The following is a 25,072-nucleotide window of genomic DNA, read 5'->3' on the forward strand; positions in this document are numbered from 1 at the left end:
ATTGATTGTTAAAATTTCATGATCAAATTGACATATTTTCAAATTAAGAAGGTGAAGGCAAGAGACTTGCACAAAAATAGTAAAGTTTAAGGGGTTGTAATCACTTATTTTGTTCTTTGAAATAAAATATTACATTAATCTTTAACTTTTATCTTTGTCAGATATTTTAGTCCTTAGACTTAGATAGTATTAATAGACAATAATAGAATAGTAACATGTCACGTCAAGTGACACTTGTAAGTGATTACGTGGTAAAAATAATATTTGTATGTGGTATGATATATACTTCCTTCGGTTTTTTTTATAAGAAATAAAATAGAGCATTTTTTTAGTCTTTATTATAAGAAACAAATGATAAATTCAATATGCATCAATTGCTAAATTTCTTTTATACTCTTTTTTATTAATATCATTAAATATATAAATTACTAACTATAACATTTAATGTCATAGATATTTTTGGAATAAAATTTATATTTATAGAAAACATAACATAATTAATTACTTTTCTTAGTCTTAGTGATTTAATCTTTTATTTCTTATAAAAAAGACCAGAAAGAGTATTTTCGTTTCATTTTAGTCTTTGAGATTATCACTTATCAAGTATTTTAGTTTCTAAGATTATCACCGACAAACATTTTAGTCTTTGCTCTTAAAATTTTTCAACTATCCATCCTTCTTCTTTATTTTCCTGGAAACCACTTTCTCACTATAATCATCCTGAGTCTCTTTCTCCCTATATCTTTCTTACTTTTAGCCATTCTCTAAGGTGTCCAATAAAATCTCCTTCACCACACCAACAAAAGAACTTAAAGAAGTGATGGAATTGGTAGTTTAAAAATCTTGGATATAGGTTGTGGTAGTGAAGGCCAGATTTGCCAGGCTCAATATGCCAAATATCTGAAAAACACAAATACAAGAATAGAGCAAGGCATTGAGTAGTTGCATCTAATAGATGGGATTTTAGACCCCCACATCCTTTTTCTGTTGCCCATCTTAGTGACTTTGATTTCTTTAGTGTTGTATTTTTTTCCTTTGTTGTAATGGTCAAGAAGGAATGAAAAGAAACTTTACTTTTCACTTTCTGCTGTAGATGCATTTGTAGTTCTAACTTTGTTGATTGATTCTAGTTCCAATCTAGAATGATATTGTTGATGGTCTTATTTTTTCATTTGCTCCTATAGCCTAAGTATATTTGGTTGTAATATATGCGTTCTGCAGTTATCAGAGATTTAATGTAAAGAAAGTATTCGGCATATGAGAGAGTGGCTAAGAGTAAGAAAGAGAGGGAGAAGGAAGCTAAGAATGATTATGATGAGAGTGGTAGTTTCTAAGAAAATGAAGAAGAAGAAAGATAGGTAGTTGAAAGATTTTAAGAGCAAGGGACTAAAATGTTAATCAATAACAATCTCAAAAACTAAAATGTCTGACAGATAATAATTTCAAGTACTAAAATGAAATAAAAATATATATCATACCACATATGACATTATTTTTCTCACATAATTAATCACACATGTTACTTAATGTGACATGTCAGAATTCTGTTACTGTCTAATAACGGTATTTGTGTCTAGAAACTTAAATGACCGACAGAGATGAAAGTTAAGAATTAACATGACATTTTAAAATTTTAAGGACTAAAATGTCTAACGCTTACTATATTAAGTAACAAAATGTGAGTTTAGTCTATTTTAAAATGATAATTGAAGTTCAAAACATATTACAAAATAAAGGAAACAACTAATTAAATTGTGAAACCTAAGACACCTCATTTGCACTTTTATATAACTTGTGTAAATCTCTTATGATATGACATAGTTGAATGGTATAGCTGCCTCTTAATCTCTTGCATGCCACTTTGTTCTAGAGCTCATCAATTCCAATAAAATGCATTTCAATTTTTTTTTTAAATCATAACCTCAACCTCGTTTAAAATTAAGTAACAAAATGAAAGAAGATTTTTTGATAAATTATAAATATCAATATTCTCTATTCTTTTTAAAACTTTTTTCATTTACCTTCTCTAAAACTTGAAAAAGATAAATTATTTTTAACTTATAAAAAAAAATTATTTATTTGTTGTATTGATTTGTTTGTCTTCTACAAGTATTTTTCTAAAAGCTTAGTTTATGTATAAAACCTTATTTGTTTCATCATTGCATACACTATTGAAGATTAGAAACAAGAGAGCTAACAGCACATTTTGTAATATACTCTTCCACGCACCAATCAAATTTTCAAAAAGTCAAAATCATAAAGATTATCAACTTATAAAGCAAATACTTTGACTTTTTAAAAAACACTTATCCAAAGGCTACATTACTGACATTTCTCTTGCAAACAATGATTATCTAAACTTAAAGATGATGCCCTTTAGTGAATCACAAGTCCCAGCCTCTGTATAAGTATGGACATTGGGTTGCTTCCCAAAAGGGGACGCCTCAATACTCCATAAATGATGTAAAAACGGGGAGAATCTTGTCAGTGAATGCTGTAATCAGTTAAAAAAGAAAAAGAAAAAATAATTTCACAAATTTGTGAGTCTTTACAATCTGACAATGCATAAATAGGCTAGTTTGGAGGTGTTCTTCCATTCATTTGATCATGTGGTTGGCCGGGGGGTACAGCCCCAGATAACATTTCCATCATAGATTGAAACGCTCCTGTTATATCCTCAGGCATTTGGTCAAAGTTTACACTAATATTTCCCCCAATTCTTATTTCGGGTTCATTAGCTCCACTACTGTTGCTATCTTCTTGCCTTTCCTGAGTATGTGACCCCTGATGCACATTTGTAGCATTTGCGGCTATGTTCATGAACATGCTTGCAAGATCGTTGGGGTTAAACGGCATTGAGGAAAATGGAGGCGGCACTGCATGGCTTCTTGATCCTCGTGCAGATTGGTTTTGGAACTCCTGAGATGATCTTGAACTCTTTACAGAATATGAAAAAAAGTTCAGTTGAAAACATTATGTTGGAGCAAACAGCCATCAGGTGTTATCCAAAGACTGCATATGGGTAACACCTGAATATTTGAAAAAGGAATGATAATAATAATAATAACAGTACCTGATTGTGATCTGCATGATGTTGCTCTTCTAACAATTTACGCTCAGCTACCTGTGGTTAACAACAGCATTACAATCACATAGAAAAAGTAATAGGAGAAGCAGAAGGAAATGGAAAAATAGAACAAACCAGAATATTTTCTTTGACAGACTCGTTATTTGGATCCAACTGCAAGGCTGCAGAGATATAAAAACACCTTTAGACAAATAAATTGAGTTCTTCAAGATTTACTGGATTTAACATTTCCAATTCCAAACAGCTTGGAAGTTGGAACCAATACTCATAATGATAATAAATTAATAACGGTTTAAATTCGGTAGACTGAATCATTTTCTCAGTAGAACGAATGAATACAAAATGCATTTTTAGTAAAATCAATTATTTAGACAATAATGATTATAACATGCTCCTGCAAGTGCAGGAAACCCAAATGGCTTAAAAGAAGCTAATCAATTATGAATTTTGAGAAAAACTTGTAAATTTCCATTAACCTTGCATTAGTAAGGTGATAGATCTCCACCATTTCACCTCGATTTGGAACAGTAGATAACAATTAAGTCAACATTCTCCACAGGATTCCAATAAAAACATAGGGTAAAACATATTGTAAGAACCAATAGCATGGGATGAATATAATCCTTTACCAACCTTTTATAAACCCTTTCTCAATAGCATCTCTGTAATTTCCTTGAGCATAATAAGCTAAACCCAATCGACTGTATGCTTTGCTGTAGTTTGGATCAATCTCAATTGATCTAAGGCAATCTTGGATTGCTTCCGTATATTTGTTAATCTGAGTGTAAGCAGCTGCCCTGACGTGTGCAAAAAATGAAGGAACAAAATGCCCCGTCAGTTTAATAAACTGGTGCCTAAGGTATTCTGAACCAGACAAATGTCTAAAATATATATTCTGAAATGTGAAGAAAATAAAGAGAGATGCATTTGAAAACAGGGACACATGTATACACGGGGTATTGTAATCCACCATCACTCCCTCTACCCTCATTTTTCATGGGTAAGGGTCCTTGACGTACCTAAAGGGCCCAAAACAAATTGGTTTATTATATGCGTACCTGAGTTTCGATGAAACAATATAATTTCTCCTGGATGAGTTAAAGGAGATATCCTTAGTTCTAATCTACACTACATAACAAAATTATATTTAGAACTTCGTAGAACTTGTTTCTCATAATTGTATAAGGGTGTCCCCTACATAACAACCATACTTTTTACTAAAATTTGATATCCCAAAAAATCTTAGCATTACCTTTAACAATGTCATGCCATCCCCTCCAAAGAATGGAGGTGGAACTTAATATTACAGATTAAAACAATATATTCAGTGAACTAAGAAATAATATAGCAATATATTTGAAATTTTGTAATACAGTATGAATCAGTGGCATACCTGTTGCAATAGTAAACAGCACTCTTTTCATGGAGTGCAATAGCATAATCATACAAATCTATTGCATCAGAGTATTGCTTAGCTTGCATTGCCTTGTTACCTGAGTGAAAACCCATTTTCAAGCATTAAATCATCTTGCAAAAACCTATCACTGTGTAGATATTCTTTAACAAAACTTGCATACACCCAAATTGAAAAACAATTTAATCACACCAATCTGCAGTGCAGTATGAAGACAGATTACAATTTAATCACACCTATCACTGTACTATGCACCATGCATGCCACAGTGTAAGAGTATGTGTGACAGAGATTTTCAATCCATCCACGGATAAAATCAAACTTTTTAAATTCAAAGTCACTTATATCATACCTAGTGATTTCAGTGATTCAGCCAAATTCTTCAAACTAAACTGATGACACCCAGACCTTTCCATCTCCTACATAGAAGCATCAAGTATAAAACAGACAGCTCTACTGAAATTTTGTTTTAGGATAAAATTGATAAGCCCAATAACATTGCTTGATCCACATAGCCACCCCCACCAAGTGGTATAAGACTTGGCTGTTTTTGTCGTAGAATTAAACAGACAAAAAGCAGGATACTAAAACGAATTACTTAAAATAACAAGAATGGTAGTAGAAATAATAATGTGCATATTATCAACTGATTAGAAGCAAACAAATAGGTATGTTTTGAGTTTCAACATCGATGGGAAATGCAGTATATGTTTATTCATGACATAATATGTCCTACCATAAAAGCCTCATCGAATAAACGACATGCTTTCTCCAGTTGCACTGGATCATCACTCCCATCAGTATTGGTCCCACAATAGTGATTTTTCTCCAGAGCAGCAAAGAATTGTCCACAGAGTTCATCTTTAGATACTGCTGTCAAATATCATGAAAATAATGTAACTTTACTTAAAACTTTTTAGGAACTACATAAGGTTCATTATGAGATATGTCACATGTTGAGGAATAAAAGAAAATCATTTAGTACTCAGTCTAATAAAGAACAATTATATATGCTTTTTGGTTTTTCAAAATATTACATGCTTTTACTTTTCATTTAGTAGTTCCTATTTTTCATTTCTTAACCTATGACCTAAAGGGGTACATTAGCAAAACCGCAAAAGAGAAAAATTGAAACCACTCTTGTTGACTACAAACAAATTTTCATGAAATCCAAATGACAACAAAAATGAGACACTAAATATTGTCAAAGACATCTTTTGTGGATTGAAAACATAAATCAACCTAAACAGGCTCATCTAGATTAACAACAATTCTTTTGGATAATAATTAACAAGAAAATTTTAATGCCTTTTACTTCCATAAATATGTTAAAACTGCAATTTTTACTTCCATAAATATCACTAACCAGAGGAATTATTATATTACTCCTTGTCATGCAAAACAACATAAAGTCATTTAATTAGTTATGTTCGTTATAATGCTTGTTAAGGGGTCTGCACCCTAGAGCATGCTCAAGGTACAACAAATAAAAGAATTGAAAGTTACAAAACTATAAACTTGTCCAGCAAGAAATGCTCCCTCATTAAGAACTTCAAGATCATACATAATATAATACACTCTCCGCATAAACAGTTAAATATATGATAACTCAAATTTCAAGTAAAATAAAGGGGACATATTATCCTACCAAAAGCATGCGAGTCCTGTGTCCAATCTTCATCCTAATCAAGTTACATATTGTGAAATAAATCAGAATCGAGTCAAACTTTCAATAAGACACAATTTTAAATTAATGTGATAGTGTGATGTGCTGCGAGGACAGTGAAAGTAGAGAGATTCAACATGAAACACTTCAGCATCAATGTGGCAACAATTGTTTATTTATTAGAAGTATTGGATTCTAGTGAGGAGTTTATAAAGCCTTGAGCTCTGAAACTATAACAACTAGCTTTTGTGGTGTGCCTCTCCTAATGTTCTTATCAATTGGTATTAGAAATCTTGCACCATGTCTCTTAATTGCAAGAGTGGCGCAGTGGTGAAACCAAAATTGCAGTATTCTCCCGAAACTAGTTAAGGGGCTAGTTCACAGCCAGCCTATGTGGGCATCAAGGTTGCAATACGTGACATAATGTAAGGATCCAATGCCAAGGTATGGAACTTAAGTTTCACATTAGACCTTAGAAGTATGAGATTCTATTGTAAGGTTCATAAGGCCTTGGGCTTTCCAACTACAACTACTAGCTTTTGAAGTATGGTTCTTCCAAAGTTCATAAAGTCATTAACCATTAAAGCACATAGGTAAGGCACATGAATGGTTTTATATCTCACACCCCCCACAAACAAGAGACTCTTGAGCTAGCAATGTGCACCAAGCACAAGCCAACTATCTTATGCTAAAATTTATTCTTTTATTAGAAGAATAGGGATAACAAGGATTGAACTCTCAACCGTAGGTCATATAGGCTCTAATACCATGTCATGAACCAACTATCCCAAAAGGTTTAATTTATTAGAAGAAGACATATGAATAGTTTTTATCTCGTTATATGATTATTTATTTAATTAGGATTAATAGTCTAAAATAAGTACAAATAAAGGTTAGTTCATTGTATTTTGTAACGCTTAATTACTCACCACATTTCAATATTATATTCTATTATTCAAAGTTTGTTCTCTCTTTTCCTCCTCCTCTACCTTATTGTTATATGTTAGAATCTATTAGAATCTTGTAAATATATTAATTGTATATCTTGTAATTATTTACTCTTCTCTATAAATTGGAATAACTCCGCTGTGCCCTAAATAGACAGATTCAATATTTTCTCTCTCAACATGGTATCTAGAGCCTAAGAGGCAATCCTAATCTGTTTTTTTTCCCGGTGGACCCACTATTCACCAGTGCCTTTTTTTTTCCGGCACCGCTGCCGCCGCCGCCACCATCCGACCTCCGATCACTACTGAAACCCTGCCGTCGTGATCGCCCTTGTCAAATCGGCCGAACTCTGCTGACCGCGCTTTTATCGGAGCCCTCATGCGCCCCCTTCTCCTCAAGCGGTTTTCTCACGCGCCACCTTCTCTCTCTGCACGTGACGGCGCGTCTGGCGTCCTTTCCTGACGCCGTCAACTGGGGTTTACTCGCCCCTCTCTCCTCTACCTGTATCTGCTCTCGGTTAGCTGTTTGGACATTTATTCCCCCTTGTTTTGCCCTTTTTCGCTGCTGTTTGGGCATTTTCTCTCTCTTCTCGCTGACCAATGGCTGCCTCTAGCACTCCAAAAGCCAATACCCAGATTTTTACCAACCATGTCACTGCACCTCTTTCTTCTGAGCAGTTGAACGGTAAGCACTACTCTTCCTGGACTTCTCACATTGAACTTTGGCTTGTTGGACAGGGTTATAAGACACATCTCACCCAAACAGCAGATGATGTCCCGGAGGCCGACCATCTTCTATGGAAAAAGGTTGACGCCCAACTATGTTGTATCATCCGAGCCACCATTCACCCATTTCTTTGTGATGTCTTTCACACTCACAAAACTTGCAAAGCTGTTTGGACACAAGTCCAACAACTCTTTACAAACAATTCTCGGCGACTCTACCAAGTTTGTGAAGACCTCATGATTGTCCTTAGTGCCCATCAGATTAAGAATTCTATGTCGACCTATCTAGGCTCGATATCAAGCCTTCTTTGTGAGTTCAACGAATTGCTTCCTTCCGCTGCCACTTTAGATGCAGAACTTGACAATCGCAAGAAGTTTTTCATGTCCTTGGCTCTATACGATTTGCCCCCAGAATATTCTCATGTTCGTGATCAGATCCTGGGGAGCCTCACATAAGCTACTATGGATAGTACCTAGGCGACCCTCCTCCGTGTGCCCCCCAAATCCTCCTCTGAGCCTTTGCTTCCTATTCCTATTGACTCTTTGGCTTTAGTTTCCCGCAACACCAACCGACCTTCACAGTGTAAGGGCGGCAAAGGACGTCCCTGATGTGATCATTGCCACCGCTCGGGACACACAATTGATAAGTGCTGGACTTTACATGGTCGACCTCCTCACATTGTCCAAGTGGCCCAAAGTTTTGTGTCTCCTTCATCCACTTCTGCTCCACCATTGGCTCCGGATCCACATCTATCACCTTCCTATGACAATTTCTTGAAATGGTATGACGATCGTTAGGCCTCCGGTTCCACTGCTGCTGTTGCACACACTGGTAATTCCTTCGTTGGTCTCTCTCACTCTTCAGGCCCTTGAGTCCTTGACTCTGGGGCCACCAATCACATCACTAGTAATAAATCTCTTTTTTCTTCTCTTTTTACTTCTGGTTATTTACCTTCTGTCACCATGGCAAATGGGTCTCAAACTCAGTCCCAAGGTATTGGTATTGTTCATCCTCTTCCTTCTCTTTCTATTAACAATGTCCTTTATGTCCCTAGGGCTCCCTTTAATTTATTGTCTATTAGTCAACTTACTCGGTCTCTTGATTAATGTCATATCTTTTACCAAAAATTTTGTTTCCCTGCAGGACCGGATTACGGGGAGGACGATTGGCTCCGGATGTGAGTCTCATGGCTTCTGTCAGCTCAACAAGCCCTCTCTTGTTGGTTCGACAGCAACGTCTCCACTTTTGATTCATGCTCGATTAAGACATCTAGGTCTTGATAAGTTGAAGCAGATATACCCTAGTCTTTCTAAGTCAGAGTCTTTGTCTTGTGAGTCATGTCAATTAGGCAAACATGTCATAATTCTTTTTCTAGTCGCATTATGAGTCGGGCTTCGTCCCCTTTTGTTTTAGTTCATTCAGATGTTTGGGGTCCAAGTCGTATTTCCTCTACATTAGGGTCTAGGTATTTTGTCACTTTTATAAACGATTTTTCCCGTTGTACTTGGTTATACTTACTGAAAGAACGTTCTGAAATTTTTTCAATTTTTCAGTCTTTTTTTATGAAATAAAAAATCAATTTGGTATCCCTATTCGTACTTTACAAAGTGATAATGCACGTGAATATCTGTCTACTCAGTTTCAGACCTTTATGGCATCACATGGTGTGTTACATCAAACATCTTGTCCTCATACTCCCCAACAGAATGGAGTTGGGGGACGCAAAAATAGGCATCTATTTGAGACCACCCAGACTCTTCTTCTCCACTCTCATGTTCCTAATCAGTTTTGGGATGATGCGGTACTCAGTGCATGTTATCTCATTAACCGCCTGCCTTCCTCTGTTTTACAAGGTAAAATCTCTCATCAAGTTCTATGCCCTCACCACTCTCTTCATCCTTCACCCCCTCTTTAGTTCTACATGTTTTGTTCATGCTCTTGGTCCTGGCATTGACAAGCTCTCTCCATAGTCTCATAAGTGTGTTTTTCTCGAGTACCCACAGTCTCAAAAAGGATACAAGTGTTATTCCCCTACTCTTCGCAGGTATTTCATTTCTGCTGATGTTACTTTCTTCGAGTCCATTCCATTCTTTGAACCTAGAACATCAACACTCGAGTCTTCTCCATCCACGACTGCCCCTAGTTCAATCCTTTTCTGTCCTCCAGAGGCGTCTCCATCGCCTCCACATCCATCGCCTCCACATCCATCTCCTCCACCTTTGCAGGTATATCAGCGTCGTACTCGTCCTGTTTTGGAGCCACCGAGCACTGACAACACCATGGACTCACCTTTAGAACCACCTCTTTCGCCTCATCTTCCGATCCCGCCCTCTGAATTTGACATTCCCATTGCCATTCGAAAAGGTATACGTTCTACTCATAATCCTTCTCCTCATTATATTTCTTTAAGTTATCATCGTCTTTCTCCTTCCTATTATTCTTGCCTTTTTTCCTTGTCCTCTGTTTCTATTCCTAAACGTGTAGGTGATGCATTTTCCCAACCCAGATGAAAACAAGCTATGCTAGACGAGATGTGTGCATTACAGAACAGCAGGACTTGGGACCTTGTTCTTCTACCACCAGGGAAGTCAGTTGTTGGTTGTCGGTGGGTGTATATAGTTAAGGATGGTCCAGACGGCAAGGTTGATCGGCTTAAGGCCCGTCTCGTCGCCAAAAGCTATACTCAAATCTTCGGGTTGGATTATGACGACACCTTCTCTCCCGTGACCAAATTGCCTTCTGTGCGACTATTCCTATCCATTGCTGCCATACGTCATTGGCCTCTCTATCAGTTGGATATCAAGCATGCTTTCTTACATGGTGATTTGCTCGAGGAAGTCTACATAGAGCAACTGCCTTGTTTTGTTGCTCAGGGGGAGTCATCTGGTCTTTTATGTCGATTGCGAAAATCTTTATATGGCCTCAAGCAGTCACCCAGAGCATAGTTCAGCAGATTCAACAGTTTGGCATGACTCGGAGTGAGGCTGACCATTCTGTCTTCTATCGTCACTCCACTACCGGTTGCATCTACTTGGTTGTTTATGTTGATGACATTGTCATCATAGATAGTGACCATCAGGGCATCGTACAGGTGAAGCAACATCTCTTCAAACATTTTCAGACAAAGGATCTTGGCAAACTCAAATATTTTTTAGGAATAGAAGTAGCACAGTCTAAAATGAGATCATCATTTCCCAAAGGAAGTATGCAATGGATATTTTGGAAGAAATAGAAATGTTAACTTCCAAACCAGTCGACACTCCCATGGATCCTAATGTCAAGTTCTGGCCAAATCAGGGGGAGCCTCTTCTAGATCCTGAAAGGTACAGACGGTTAGTAGGGAAGCTGAACTACCTTACTGTTACCCGTCCAGATATCTCATTCGCAGTGAGTGTAATAAGTCAATTCATCAACTCTCCATATAAGGAACATTGGGATGCAGTAATTCGCATTGTTCGATACATCAAAGGAGCTCCAGGAAAGGGTCTTTTGTATGAAGACAAAGGACACACTCGAGTTGTGGGATATTCTGATGCAGATTGGACAGGATCTCCCGTAGATAGAAGGTCCACCTCTGGATTCTGTATATTTGTCAGAGATAACCTTGTATCTTGGAAAAGTAAGAAGCAAAATGTTGTAGCCCGATCGAGTGCAGAAGCGGAGTATCAAGCTATGGCTATAGCGAGTCAGTAGCTTATATGGCTCAAACAGTTGCTTCAAGAACTATAGTTTGGAGAGGTCACACATATGTCACTTATATGTGATAATCAAGCCGCTATGGATATTGCCTCAAATCCAGTATTCCATGAGAAAACAAAGCACATTGAAGTTGATTGTCACTTTGTCAGAGAGAAAGTCATGTCCAGAGAAATATCTATTAGTTTTGTTAATTTCCATGACCAACTAGCAGACATCTTTACTAAGTCACTAAAGGATCATCGGATTAACTACATACGTAACAAGCTTGGTGCATATGACCTATATGCTCCAGCTTGAGGGAGAGTGTTAAAATCTATTAGAATCTTGTAAATATAGTAACTCCATATCTTATAATATTTACTCTTCTCTATAAATTAGAATAACTCCGCTATGCCCTAAACACACGGATTCAATATTTTCTCTCTCAACATTATCAATAACACACTGTAATATTGCTGTAGCACTACGAGACCATGGGCTGCAAAGTTTGAATAGCATTTTCAGATAGAAGTTGTTGCAGATGTATCCATGACCAAAATAATGGCCTTTTGTGGTGCTATAGCAGTGCCAAAGTAAAGAGCTTCATAAAAAAATTCCCTTGAAACAGCACTTTTTAGGGCTTTTTTAGTGACAAAGTTGAGATCTCCCTCTCCCTTTTCAGAACTTAATTGAATGCAGTTTCCAATGCTTCCCTCTACCGTGCAACACCCATACTCTACAGCGAACACCCACCCTTCTGCAGTATTTCTGGTGATATCCACACTCCATTCCTCCTTCTGTTCTGAACTTTGAATCACATTGGTTCTGAATTTTAGTGAAGTTTTTTTATGTTTGAGCTCTTTTATGTATATATTATAAATTATTCAATCTGTATAAAAAGTTTTAGAATAGAGGCCAGTCAGCCACCGCACTATATTGATCCCATTATAGCATTTTAGGGATTGGCCGCAAAGCACCACTATCTGATATTAATAATAAGTATGTGCTAACTAAAGAAGTTTCATCCTACATGACCCCCATCAATATCTGTTTCCTTATTTAATACACTATAAACAGGGTTAGTGCATACTGCATACTGCATTATGTTTGTGAGACATCATTACACACCAAATATCAATATTGTATTTTATTATTCAAACTTCAAAGTTAGCCCTCTGTTTTCCCCTTTCTCTACCTAAATCCCTACAACTATCAGTGAAACTACAAGTGAAACTAAACAAAGTGTAATGGAATGGTTGGGTAAATGGTGTATCACATTATCACGTGCTCCTCGCATATGTCAAATAGAACAAAACAAGAAAAGTGTGAAGCACATAAGAAAAAGACAAGCAATTTTTAATCAACTAAACAATTAAGGGAAAATATTAATTCAATCTACCAAAGAACAAGGTCGCAAAGATCAACAGTCAAAAAATTGATCTTTCAGGTGAATAACAACAACCAAAAAGTTAATACTTGACACGAATAAATTGGCCTAATGCAAGAGTAATGAGAGGGAAAATGAAAATTAACCATAGATTTCGATGCCTGAGAATGATTTTCTGCATGAGCAGGATTCTCGCCAGACAATGAACTGGAAGTGGCCACAGAATCAGGTTGAGGACCAATATCTGACTTACTCGTTTCACATTGCTTGTTAGCTTCAAGAGACTTGAAAATGTCAATCAGTGAATCAGGTTTCACAGGATCACCATTCACAGGAGATGAATTAAGCCTAAAAGCCTCCACCAAACACTCCCTTGCAACCTCAATCCCCTCAGCATCAACCCCTGGGCTGGGTTCAACTATTCCACGGCAACCAAATTAGAGGATATTATTGATTGAAACAAAAACAAAAAATTAAAACTAAATCAAAAAATTCGACAATTTAAATGAAAACCAAGTAACAATTTTCTCTACCCTGTTACATATTACCAGATTAAATGACAATTGGCAACTCGAACCCAATTAATCATGAAAAAATAAAGCGACCCAGTTCATAAAACCACACACAATGAATAAATACGCAGCAAAGATAATTTTTTTGCAGTGAGAATCAAATTGGGTATTAGTGCTTAGTGAGGAATGAGAATACCAGAGTTGAGGAATTGGAGGAAGGCACGAACAATGCGACGAGAGAGAGGGGAATCGGTGGTGATGTGATTATGAGTCATTTGATATGATATCTCAGAAACGGTGAATTGAAAAACGAAGGCAGATGAAGATGACGAAAAAGGCCATATTTTGGTGTGAAGAGTATAAGCGAAACTCGTGTCTTCCAGAAAGTTCGCAGATGAAGCAGCGAATCTAGCTTTAACTGGTTGAAGTCCTGACACTGTGTTTGCTGTGTTTGACGGATTTAAGTTCCGGTCCTTTATTTACAGATTATTTTTTCTGGCATTTCTTTTTACAGGTTTTTTAATTCTTCAAAAACAATTAATAACTTCATTTTTTTAAAAGTCTTTATACAAACTTTTTTTTTCTTAAAAGATAGACTGTTAAAACTTTTAACATTAAAATTTATTTATTTTTCTAAAATCTCGGTTAATAACTTTAAAATCAAATTTCTTTTAAATTTTGAATATTTATGTACTTTGAAATGATTTTAATTTATGTTTTTATGCTTTATATATAATATAGTATGATATAATATAAAAGAATAGTATAATAAAAGTGAAAAATATTAAACTCTTACAAATAAAAGAATTCTTGGAAGTCTGAGGGGATAAAACTTTTAAAAGAAGTTGAATTTTAAAAATAAAATAAAATGAAATTATATAAATATTAGTTTAGAATAATTTTTTATTAGTTGATCACGTATTTGATAATAAAATCATATAAATATTAATTTTTTATTTAAATTAAATTTTAATATATATATATATATATAAAGGAATTAAATTACATTAATATATTATATCAATTATTATTTTAAAATTTTATATTTAATATCTAATTTAAATATATAAAAATTAAAATTATTTAATTATAGTCTTGTCAAGTATGAGTGCATGCATTTAAAAATTTATTACATAAATTTAAAACACAAAAAAATACAAAATAAAAAACATCATACATTCATTCACAGAAAAATGAATAATGATTATACTTGTGTAATAACAATAAAAGTAAATAGATACTCTAATACACTAATGATAAAAAATAAAATAAAATTTATCCATCTTTACACATTTAAACTCCTTAATAAAATATATTTATATTGAAACATCATCAGTTGTATCGATATTATCAAAACTTTTAATATATATTAGCTAGTAACTTGTGCAACAATTCATTTTAGTTTTAAATAGGTATGTATATAATTTAATGATTAGAGGTGAATATATATATATATATATATATATAAGGAATTAAATTATAGCAATATAAGTTATACTAATTGTTATATTAAAAATTTTAAAAATATATAAATCACATTTATAAAATTTTAAATTTTTAAATTTAATATTTAATTTAAGTACATCAAAATTAATGTAATATTTAAAAATATATATAAAAACAAAAACTCCTTAATTATAGTCTTATCAAGTGTGAGTGTATGCATTTAAAAATTTATTACATCATAATTTTAAAACACAAAGCTAACAATAAAATTAAATAAATTATCTAAAACATTAATGATAAAAAAAAGTATCCATCTTTAGACATTTAAACTACTTAAGAAAAGGTATTTACACTCAACATCATCAGTTATATCTATATTATCAAGCTCTTATTTAGACACTTATTTTAATAATCATGACATCAATCTTTTAAAATAATAACATATTTCTTATTACTTCAGATAAAATAAGATGTGATTTGATAAATATATATAATTATAATAGGTATATTTTGAATTGATAAAAAAATTAAAAAATTACAACTCTTCAAATTATGTCATAATAAGATTTACGATTGAGTATCTAAATTCTAAGTACGTAATTTTTATTGTAGGCTAAAAAATGAAAGTTTGTGATAAAACTAATAAGGTCATAATCAAATAGAGTAAAAAAATACTGAAGGTTAACTATCTAAATACGAATCTGAGATAGAATTGTGGCACAAATTAATATTCTCTTTGATTTTATTGATGATTAAAAAAATATATTTTGATGCAAATCAAGAGTAAGAACAACCTAACTCAAGTTTTTCAAGAGATACTTTGCAAATCTCAAACGAACTCATTACAAAAGCACATGTCAGAAGGTCCAAAGATAAATTGTTGGAGTTTTGAACTAAAATGCTACAAAATAAGAAATTTAGACCATGAACCAGGCTTGAGCAAACTTTATTTGGCATTAATATTGTCATATTGGGTTAAATATAATATTTTCTAATTAGCTGATGTATTACAATAAATTTTAGGATTTGCTTTTCATATTTAGGCCCAGTAAATGTAGTTTATTCTCTAGACAAAATTTTTTTAAGGTGGAAATAAACGTAATTCTCTACGCCAATATTTACATAACTGCATAGGATAATTAAAGGCATTAACTGTTAATTAATTCTCTAGATCAACTAAAAATTCTATATATGTGAAAATTTTATAAATTAAAATAAAAAGAAAGATAAGAAATAGAGACAAGGAATAGTCAAGTCTTATATTATTCACATAAGAAATATTTATACAATCATAAGAATTATCAAGAGAAATTAAAAAACTTAAAATTATACAATATATTTTCAAAATTAAATCAGATCATGATAATCTTCTACACATCCATAATTTACACACTTTTCCTTAGATGAGTATACATTATTAATGACTAGTTAAATAAAATATAGTTGGATAAAAACTTATAAGGGGCAATTAAAGAAGAAAATGCATATAGTTCTTGATTATCCCAATTTAGGAAATGTTGCACTATGTGATAATGGAAAGGATTAACCATGATCAGACACTCTGCAGCCATACTTCTCTCCATCTCAAATCTAACGGTTTAAAAGGAGAAAAAGACAAAACTGAATTCACTTAAAGAAAAACGCGATAAGCAGCATATTGTGCATCTCCTCCCGCCAAAAGCAGCAACTCGGAGCTGGTGACGTTGGTCTTTAACGACATTATGGAATGAAGGAACACGACGTAGAGGTTGAAACTCCAATGCGTCGCTTGAACTCACCGGGTCACTGCGAATATAGCAAACACAAAGGAACACACTGCATCTTCCCTGCCCAAATAAGCAACCCGGCAAGTTCGAGCAATCCATAAGAGCTTCAATCTCCACACGGTGTTCTTTTGTTTCACCGTGCCATTACACCCTAACGTCACCAACTCCAATGCATTACTCAAATTTGTCATCTCATTGCTTTTGACGGAATAGAATCACAGTATGTTTCTTATCGCAACACTTGCTCATGCGAATTTTATTTTGTCCTTGTACTTTTTTGACCGTAGATTTAAATCCAAGCTCAGATTTAAGATGTAGGGAACTATGTGCTTTTTTTAACTGTACATTTAAATCCAACAGCTAAAAAAATTAAATGGAGGGAAGGACAAGCGCAAAGGATCCGATTCCTGATTAACCCCTCAATCTTGGGGTCGAGAAGGAGACAAATGTTGCCCCAAAATACGTACAATACGTCAGCTATAGTAATTATTTTTTAATGCAGTCTCAGTAAGCATCCAATTATAATTTACAGAATATTGGGTTCTAAACAAAACCCATTCTCCAATAAGAATTGAGAAATACTATGTGTATAAAACATTTGTAGAATCTTGATTACAACATAAAGAAATCAGAAAAAAAAAGGTGATAAGATGAATGATGTGATGGAGAAAAAAAGAAAAGAATTTGTTGTGGAAATATTATAACCAATAAGAATTTATGGAAGACGATGATTTCGACGAAGAAATAGTCATGAATCCCAAAAACTGAGCTGCGAAACGCATGAACAGAATATGCTGTCTTTTAACACCAAAATATACGGCGCAGAGACAGCATATGCATTCGTGATACTATTTTCTTGATTCAGTGGTATCTCTTTGGCTGGCTTTGCAACCTGCTGTAACAGTAGCAGTAATTTTCTTACATATTACTGAGAAGAACAATTCCCAGCAGAATCACTGCATGAATCACACAATGCCATTAAACTCAGTCAAAAATCAAATATTTAAAAATCTAATTAATCAAAATATTTATTTTAATAATTCATCTAAAGTTCTTTTGGGTCTCCCTTTTCACTAAACAAAGAATCCTGCAATTAACTCTCTTTATTAGTAACTCCAAAGTTCTTTTTTCACATGATTTTTGAAGATTTTTTTCCATTATAGATGCTACTTCAATATTCTTATATACTATCATTTCGTATCATATCATTTTTCATATGTTCACTCATTTATCTTTAACATTCTCATTTTTGTTATTCACACTTTATTCTTGTGTTATTCTTTTAAAGCTCAATATTCACTACCATATACAACATATAATGCTAAAAAAAATGCATAAATAGCATATGAATAATTATCCACAAAAAACATACAGAGAAAAAATAGTGGATTTTTCAAGAGACCATAACAAAGGCAGTACTGTAGAATCATAGAATAGAGAGAAGAAACGAAGTGAATTTTGCCAGAGAATTCATCGAAGAAGAGTAACTTTGCTGGATTGAAGATTGTTGCAAAGAAGGATCAAAGACAAAGATGAGAGGAGAGAGCATCAAATAGAGAATGGGAGAAGAAAAAAAGTAGGGTTTCGTCACGTGTCTCTAGTTGCAAAGCAAAACAGCAACAGAGATGAGAGAATGGGAAATCGAATAGAGAAAGAAAGAAAAGCATGGGAAAAAGTGAGATTTGGTATGAAAATTAAGACTATTTTACCCTTGAAAAAACCTCTAGACTGTCAGCTTATTTCTAAGAGATTAGAATTTAGAACCCTTTCTTCTCCTTGAAAAACCCTAAAATTCCTTCGTTCTGAGGGTAGAAAAGGAAAGTTGGCAACTTTTCTATGGTGGCGCTATTGCACTACAAAAGGCCGCGAATACAGCAGCAATGGCCACACAGCAAAATGCTCTGCTATGCCAAATCTATGGCAACCAAGGGCCACTCTGCCACGCATCGCCGATATTGCATGCTATTGACAATTATGATTTCAACATATACTTTGGTAATTTGATGTGTGCAATTCATGTATTAGTTTTTAGAATGTATTTCTATTTAGGTAATTAAGTCATGCATAATCTTACATTTAAAGAAAGTATTTTACTTGTTTTACACATTTTTTATGTAGAAGAGTGGATTTTGAAGCTAAAACATGGATAACATGGAACTTGGAATGAAGAAAATGAAGCTTAAGAAAAATAAACCTTGGCCAACAAACTATACAACCTGCCTGCGTCAAAAAACACCTAATTTTCTTGTCTCATCTAAAGAAACCGAACAAGTGTTTGGCAGCGACAAATTCAATCAGGTTGTGTTGTAGGGCATGTGTTCGCAATATTGACAACACTTACTGAATTAGATTGAACTTCTCCCTAATGACTCAAAAGAAAAACATTGAAGGCTTATCTACAAAAACCTTAAAAAAGAGAAAGGGGGCTGGAAACTTTTGACTCCGGGGAGTGCTTAGACTTTGAGGTTGAACAATCAGACAGAGAGCACCTTAGGAAAATGGAATTACATAGTAAGGAAGAAGCCACCATTGAAACCCAAAAAGATCAAAGTAGAAGTGAAGACTTTTTGAGGTAAGATCTTGAAAGAAAATTGTAGGTATTTACAAGAGCAACGTACTCCTAAGGGCAACAATTAAGATTCCTCCTTGTCTACTTTAAACTTTTATTGTTTTTGTTTTTCTCATTACATTTACACTATTTTTCTTAATTTGTAATTTGAACATAAGTAGTTTTCTTATTCTAGGTTTGGAAGTAGTGTTAATTAGGATTTATGATGATTTAATGAATCATTTGTTAATCTTGATTTAATTTTTGGACCCCTTATTATAACATGATTTTAGTTGTTAAGGATAAATCACATTGTTAAAAATCCCAAGATTGAACTAGTGATTTTAGACTATGAAAGTAAGCTATGTGTTAGAACTGATTCGATATCGATGGAAAACAAAACAACTGATTGTATTTTATTCAAAAGAATGCCCCTTGATCAAGGTGACCAAGAAATAAAAGGAAAATGCTACACGGTTCATAGGGTAGTTGGGTTCTCACCCCCTCTATCCTATTGTATACAATTTCTTAATAACCACCTCCAACTAATTTAGTTAGTTGGGTTCTGACCCCCTACTCTTTTAATTCTTTTGACGTACACTTGCTTTATTAATGGTTTGTAGTATGCATCTTATCTTGGAGCTTGATCTGCAGAGTAAGCTTGCCAAAATTTGCTATGATTTCACCGAGTCCTGCCAAACATGCCATACCAAGAACCAAATCTGCGCCACCCAACTCAAACAAGTAAAAGTCTTGTGTTGTACTAGCAGATCCTATATCTATACAGGTAGATCATTGCAATACCCTGGATGCTCACTTTGTGGCCATCTCCAACCTTTACCCAACACGGAGGTGTTTAAATAACTGGCAGATAAGAAGACCCACAATCAACTAGAGTCGAGACCTGTTTCCCTTGCATTGTTCCCCACAACTTGAGGGATCTTTTTGACGTAAGACCAGCCATACTACTAAGATCTAGCTGAATAGATTTTACTCCCCATTCTGTATTATCCCCTTCTTCCTTCTCTGTCACTTCCCCTGTTTCCTTCAGTTCCTCTTCCAACAGCATGACCCGTAATAGTTTGGACTTTGTTCTTGCATACATGTTCTGGGGAAAATTTCTCATCATCACACCTTGATTGAGCCCAATTCCAGATTGATCCTATTGAACCATTGGCCCATGAGACAAAGTCATTCCCTAAGAAATTGTTAGTATATTCACGGAAGAAAAGAAAAGGAGCTGACGTGGCATGAGAGAAGGGGGTGCAGGCAGTTAGAGGAGAGAGAGTGAGATATCTTTCTGTTATTTAGGGAATGATGAGGTGCTGAGGAGGGTGTGGGGGCAGTAAGGAGTCATCCTTCTTGCTTATTTCTTCTTTTGTCATTAATACAGGATCAAAGTCTATTTTCTTCTTTAATTCTCTATTTCACTTTTATATTTGTTGCTTGAGAACGTATTATTTGGTCCGACCTGCCGGATATTTGGGTCAGTGAATGCCAACAAAAAAAAAAAAAAGAGGACAAGCGGAACCAGCGGAAGAAATAGAAGCGAGGTTGGGAAAGGTAGAAGGAGAACTGGATAAAATCAAAAACACGATGGAAACCATACAACTTCAACCAATACAAAGCCAGTCAGTCATTGATGCTATGCGGAAGGAAGCAATAGAAAACCAGACGAAACTTATCGAAACCCTGAGAAGGGAGGCAGCGGAGAATCAAACGAGACTGGTGGAATTAATGACAAAAACTTTCAGTAAAGGCACTAATGAGGATGGGGAAAACTCCATGGGAGGAAGAAGGTCTGCAAATTCGAAGGGAAACGTTTATCAGGGCATGTCGGGATCAGGCCTGAAATCTTTGGAAGGTGAAGCTTTAGATGAATTTTGTCAATCCGCTAAGAAAATTGAGCTAGCCTTGTTCTACAGGGAGGATCCGTCAGGATGGATTACTCGAGCAGAAATTTACTTCAGAGTACAAGAGACCAGCGAGGAGGTAAAGTTGAACTTGGCTCAGATTTGTATGGAGGGTGGAACACTCCATTTCTTCAATGCGCTGTTAAATGATTATGAAGATCTCACATGGAAAATTTTGAAGAAGGAGTTGCTCCAGCGCTACGGTGGATTGGGTGAAGGGAGTGTGTTTGAGCAACTCACCTTTTTACAACAAACAGAAGGTGTAGAGGAGTATATCCAGCAATTCGAGTGTTTAGTGGCTCAGGTTCCGAGAATGGAAGATGAACAGTATTTTGCCTTCTTCATTCATGGGTTACGGGAAGAAATTCGCTCACGATTGAGGAGTCTCCATACTGCAAATCCGTTGAGTAGAGGAAGAATGATGAATACTGCACGAGCAGTAGAAGCAGAACTATCATCACGCAGGTCTGTTTGGCAGGGAAGACGAGACATGCGTACAGTAGGGTCATCAAATATGGGCCCCAAAACACATTTAAATGTGATGGGTCGAACTGGGTCACAAAATTATGGTTCAGGGAGTGGATGAATGGGCCTGGCCCAAATACTAAGGATGAGAATGGTGAAAAAAATAAAGGGGGCTTTAGAAACAGAGGTACCACTCACTTAGCTTATCAAGACTTGATTGAAAGACGACGGAAGGGACTTTGTTTTAAGTGCAGTGGCCCATACGGCCCATTACACTAATGCCCAATAAAGCAATTGAGGCTGATACTAGTTAATGAAGAAATTCAGGTAGCATGTGACGAGAATGACCCAATCACTCAAAATTCCGAGAACGATGACAGGGCAGATTTTGAAGGGGAGTGTAGTACTATCAGTTTACTCGGTTTGGAAGGAGAGCAAGAGAGGAACCCTAGCACAATGAAATTAAGAGGAAAGATTGGAGATATCCCTGTTTTGATTTTGATAGACAGTGGAGCTACCCACAATTTCCTCTCTAAGAAATTGGTGGAAGTCATGGGATGGGATTGGGAGTCCACGAAGAAAATGAAGGTTCTCATGGGCGACGGCCATAAGACTGAAACTCTTGGGGTTTGTCGCGGAATCAAACTTGAAACAGAGGCTGGAGAATTTACAATGGATGCTTTTTTGTTTGGATTGGAGGATCTTGACATTATTCTAGGTATGTCTTGGTTGGAGTCACTGGGGGAAACTGTGGTGGATTGGCAGAAGCACACAATGAAAATTGAAACAACTTTAGGAGCACGAGTATTAAGGGGAATAACACAGGGAGAACCATTCATCTCATCCCTTTGTGAAATGCTAAAGGAGTCGTCGATGCAGAAAGAGGAAGATATCACAGGAGATAGACAGAGAGACTTGGAGGAAATTTTATTACAGTATGATGACGTGTTTCAGGAACCCAAAGGACTCCCACCAGTCCGATCCAAGGAACACGTGATCACCTTGATTCCAGGACAGGGACCCATTAACGTGCGGCCGTATCGTTATCCCTATTACCACAAGAATGAGATTGAGAAACAAGTTGGAGTGTTGATGGACAACGGACACATTCGGCATAGCCAAAGTGAATATTCGAGTCCTGTCATTCTGGTGAAGAAGAACAATAAGTGGAGAATGTGTGTGGATTATAGAGCTCTCAACAAAGCCACTATACCAGACAAGTTTCCTATACCAGTGATCGAGGAATTACTTGATGAATTGCATGGTTCCCAATTCTTTTCCAAGCTCAACCTAAGATCCAGATATCATCAAGTGAGAATGAGGGAGGAAGACATTCCAAAAACAGCTTTCAGAACACATGAGGGCCATTACGAGTATTTAGTAATGCCCTTTGGGCTCACAAATGCCCCCTCCACATTTCAGTCTCTCATGAATGAAGTATTTCATGAATTCTTGAGAAAAGGTGTTTTAGTATTCTTTGACGACATACTAATATACAGCAGGACATGGGAGAATCATTTGGTGCAATTAATGGTTGTTCTGGAGGTCTTGAGACAGCAGAAGCTGTTTGCAAATAAGGAGAAATGCAGTTTTGGGAAAGGCAGTGTGGAGTACTTGGGCCACATTATTTCAGCACAAGGAGTGTTGGTAGATCCGTCAAAAGTGGCCAGTGTGATGGCATGGCCTGTTCCAAAAAACATCAAGAGAGTTCGTGGTTTCCTTGGACTAACGGGATATTACCGAAAGTTCATCAAAGACTACGGTAAAATAGCAATGCCCCTCACTGAACTCACTAAGAAGGATGAATTTGGATGGAATGATAAAGCTCAAATGGCCTTTGAGGAGCTTAAGAGAAGAATTACAACTGCACCAGTGCTAACTCTACCTAACTTTGAGGTAGATTTTGAGTTGGAATGTGATGCCTCAGGTATGGGAATTGGAGCAATCCTAATGCAGAATCGCAAACCGGTAGCATACTTTAGCAAGGCCCTGGGTAGTCAAAACTTAGCCAAATCTGCATATGAGAAGGAGTTAATGGCAGTGACTTTAGCAATACAACATTGGCGACCCTATCTCTTAGGGAGAAGGTTTAAGGTGTATTCAGATCAAAAGAGTTTGAAGCAACTGCTGCAGCAAAGGATTACAACAGGGAGTCAACAAAATTGGCTTGCGAAATTGCTTGGGTATGATTTTGAGATAATATACAAACCCGGTTTGGAGAATAAAGGGGCGGATGCACTATCAAGGAGTATAGGGGAAACAGAATTCAGGGCGTTAATATACATACCTGTGTGGTTAGATTGTCAAGAGGCCATAGCCGAAGTACACGCTGAGAGCAATTGGAAGAAGATTATTGAAGATCTGCAGCAAGGAAAAGAGGTAACTCCAGGGTTTACCTACAAACAAGGTATTCTGTTTTATAAAGATAGATTAGTAATTTCAGAAAAATCTGCTTGGATCCCCAAATTTTTAGAAGAGTTCCATGCGACACCACAAGGAGGACATTCTGGATTTTTACGTACTTATAGAAGGTTAGCTGCAAATTTGTATTGGAAGGGTATGAAGAATGACACTCTGAAGTTTGTGCAAGCTTGCGATACGTGTCAACGGCAGAATTATATGACTACTGCTCTAGGGGGCTCTTACAACCTCTCCCTCTTCCAGAAAAGGTATGGGAGGATATTAGCTTAGATTTTATAACCAGGTTGCCCAGGTCAAGGGGATTTGAAGCTGTCTTAGTTGTAGTGGACAGGCTGACTAAATATAGCCACTTTATTCCTCTCAAACACCCTTACACTGCATGCACCATCGCTGAGTTATTTGTGAAGGAAGTGGTAAGGCTACATGGAGTTCTGAATTCGGTAGTTAGTGACCGAGATCCTCTGTTTATGAGTTTGTTTTGGAAGGAGTTCTTCAAGAGGCAGGGAACGACGCTGAAAATGCGTACGGCTTACCATCCCCAAAAAGATGGCCAAACCGAAGTCACAAATCGTTGTTTGGAGACCTACTTAAGGTGTTTTATCACCGATCGGCCTAAAGGGTGGGTTGTGTGGCTTCCATAGGCAGAATATTGGTTCAATACTAATTTTCATTCGTCAATCGAAACTACCCCATTTGAGGCAGTCTATGGTCCTATGGACGAAAATCTCCTATGATGGTGAGATGTGTTCAAGGAGAAATTAGGGTTGAAGCAGTACAGAGGGAGCTCTTAGATCGTGATGAAGCATTGAGGCAACTTAAGAATCATCTAGTAAGAGCTCAAGAGAGGATGAAGTTCCAAGCTGACAAGCATAGACAGGAGAGAAGCTTTGAAATAGGGGACATGGTCTTCTTGAAGTTAAAACTGCATAGACAACATTCTATTGAGGCCAGAATCAGCCCAAAATTGAGTGCTAGGTACTATGGACCTTTTGAAGTCTTAGAAAGGATTGGAGAAGTTGCTTATCACTTGAAGCTGCCCCTGTATACAAGAGTACATCCGGTATTCCATGTCTCTTTGCTCAAAAAAGCAATAG

General features: G+C 35.9%; 1 protein-coding gene across 2 annotated transcripts; it reads right to left on the reverse strand.

The window, feature by feature from the left end:
- Positions 1-2,243: 2,243 nt before the first annotated feature.
- On the reverse strand, positions 2,244-13,866 carry LOC113847082 (small glutamine-rich tetratricopeptide repeat-containing protein). 2 transcript variants are annotated; one of them, XM_027475946.1, is made up of 10 exons: positions 13,616-13,866; positions 13,054-13,325; positions 6,151-6,184; positions 5,239-5,372; positions 4,855-4,921; positions 4,482-4,581; positions 3,722-3,885; positions 3,203-3,249; positions 3,074-3,124; positions 2,244-2,937 (listed from the first exon to the last, which is right to left on the reverse strand). In XM_027475946.1, the coding sequence occupies exons 1-10, from the start codon at positions 13,692-13,694 to the stop codon at positions 2,575-2,577; spliced, it is 1,311 nt and encodes a 436-aa protein (XP_027331747.1). In that variant the 5' UTR covers positions 13,695-13,866; the 3' UTR covers positions 2,244-2,574. The 2 variants fall into 2 exon arrangements, with proteins under 2 accessions (XP_027331747.1, XP_027331745.1); XM_027475944.1 differs by having other exon boundaries at positions 2,276-2,937; positions 5,239-5,375; positions 13,616-13,861.
- Positions 13,867-25,072: the final 11,206 nt, after the last annotated feature.

The sequence above is a fragment of the Abrus precatorius genome, unplaced genomic scaffold (genome assembly GCF_003935025.1).
Source record: "Abrus precatorius isolate BTA unplaced genomic scaffold, Abrus_2018 Scaffold8, whole genome shotgun sequence".
NCBI classification, from domain to species: Eukaryota; Viridiplantae; Streptophyta; class Magnoliopsida; order Fabales; family Fabaceae; genus Abrus; species Abrus precatorius.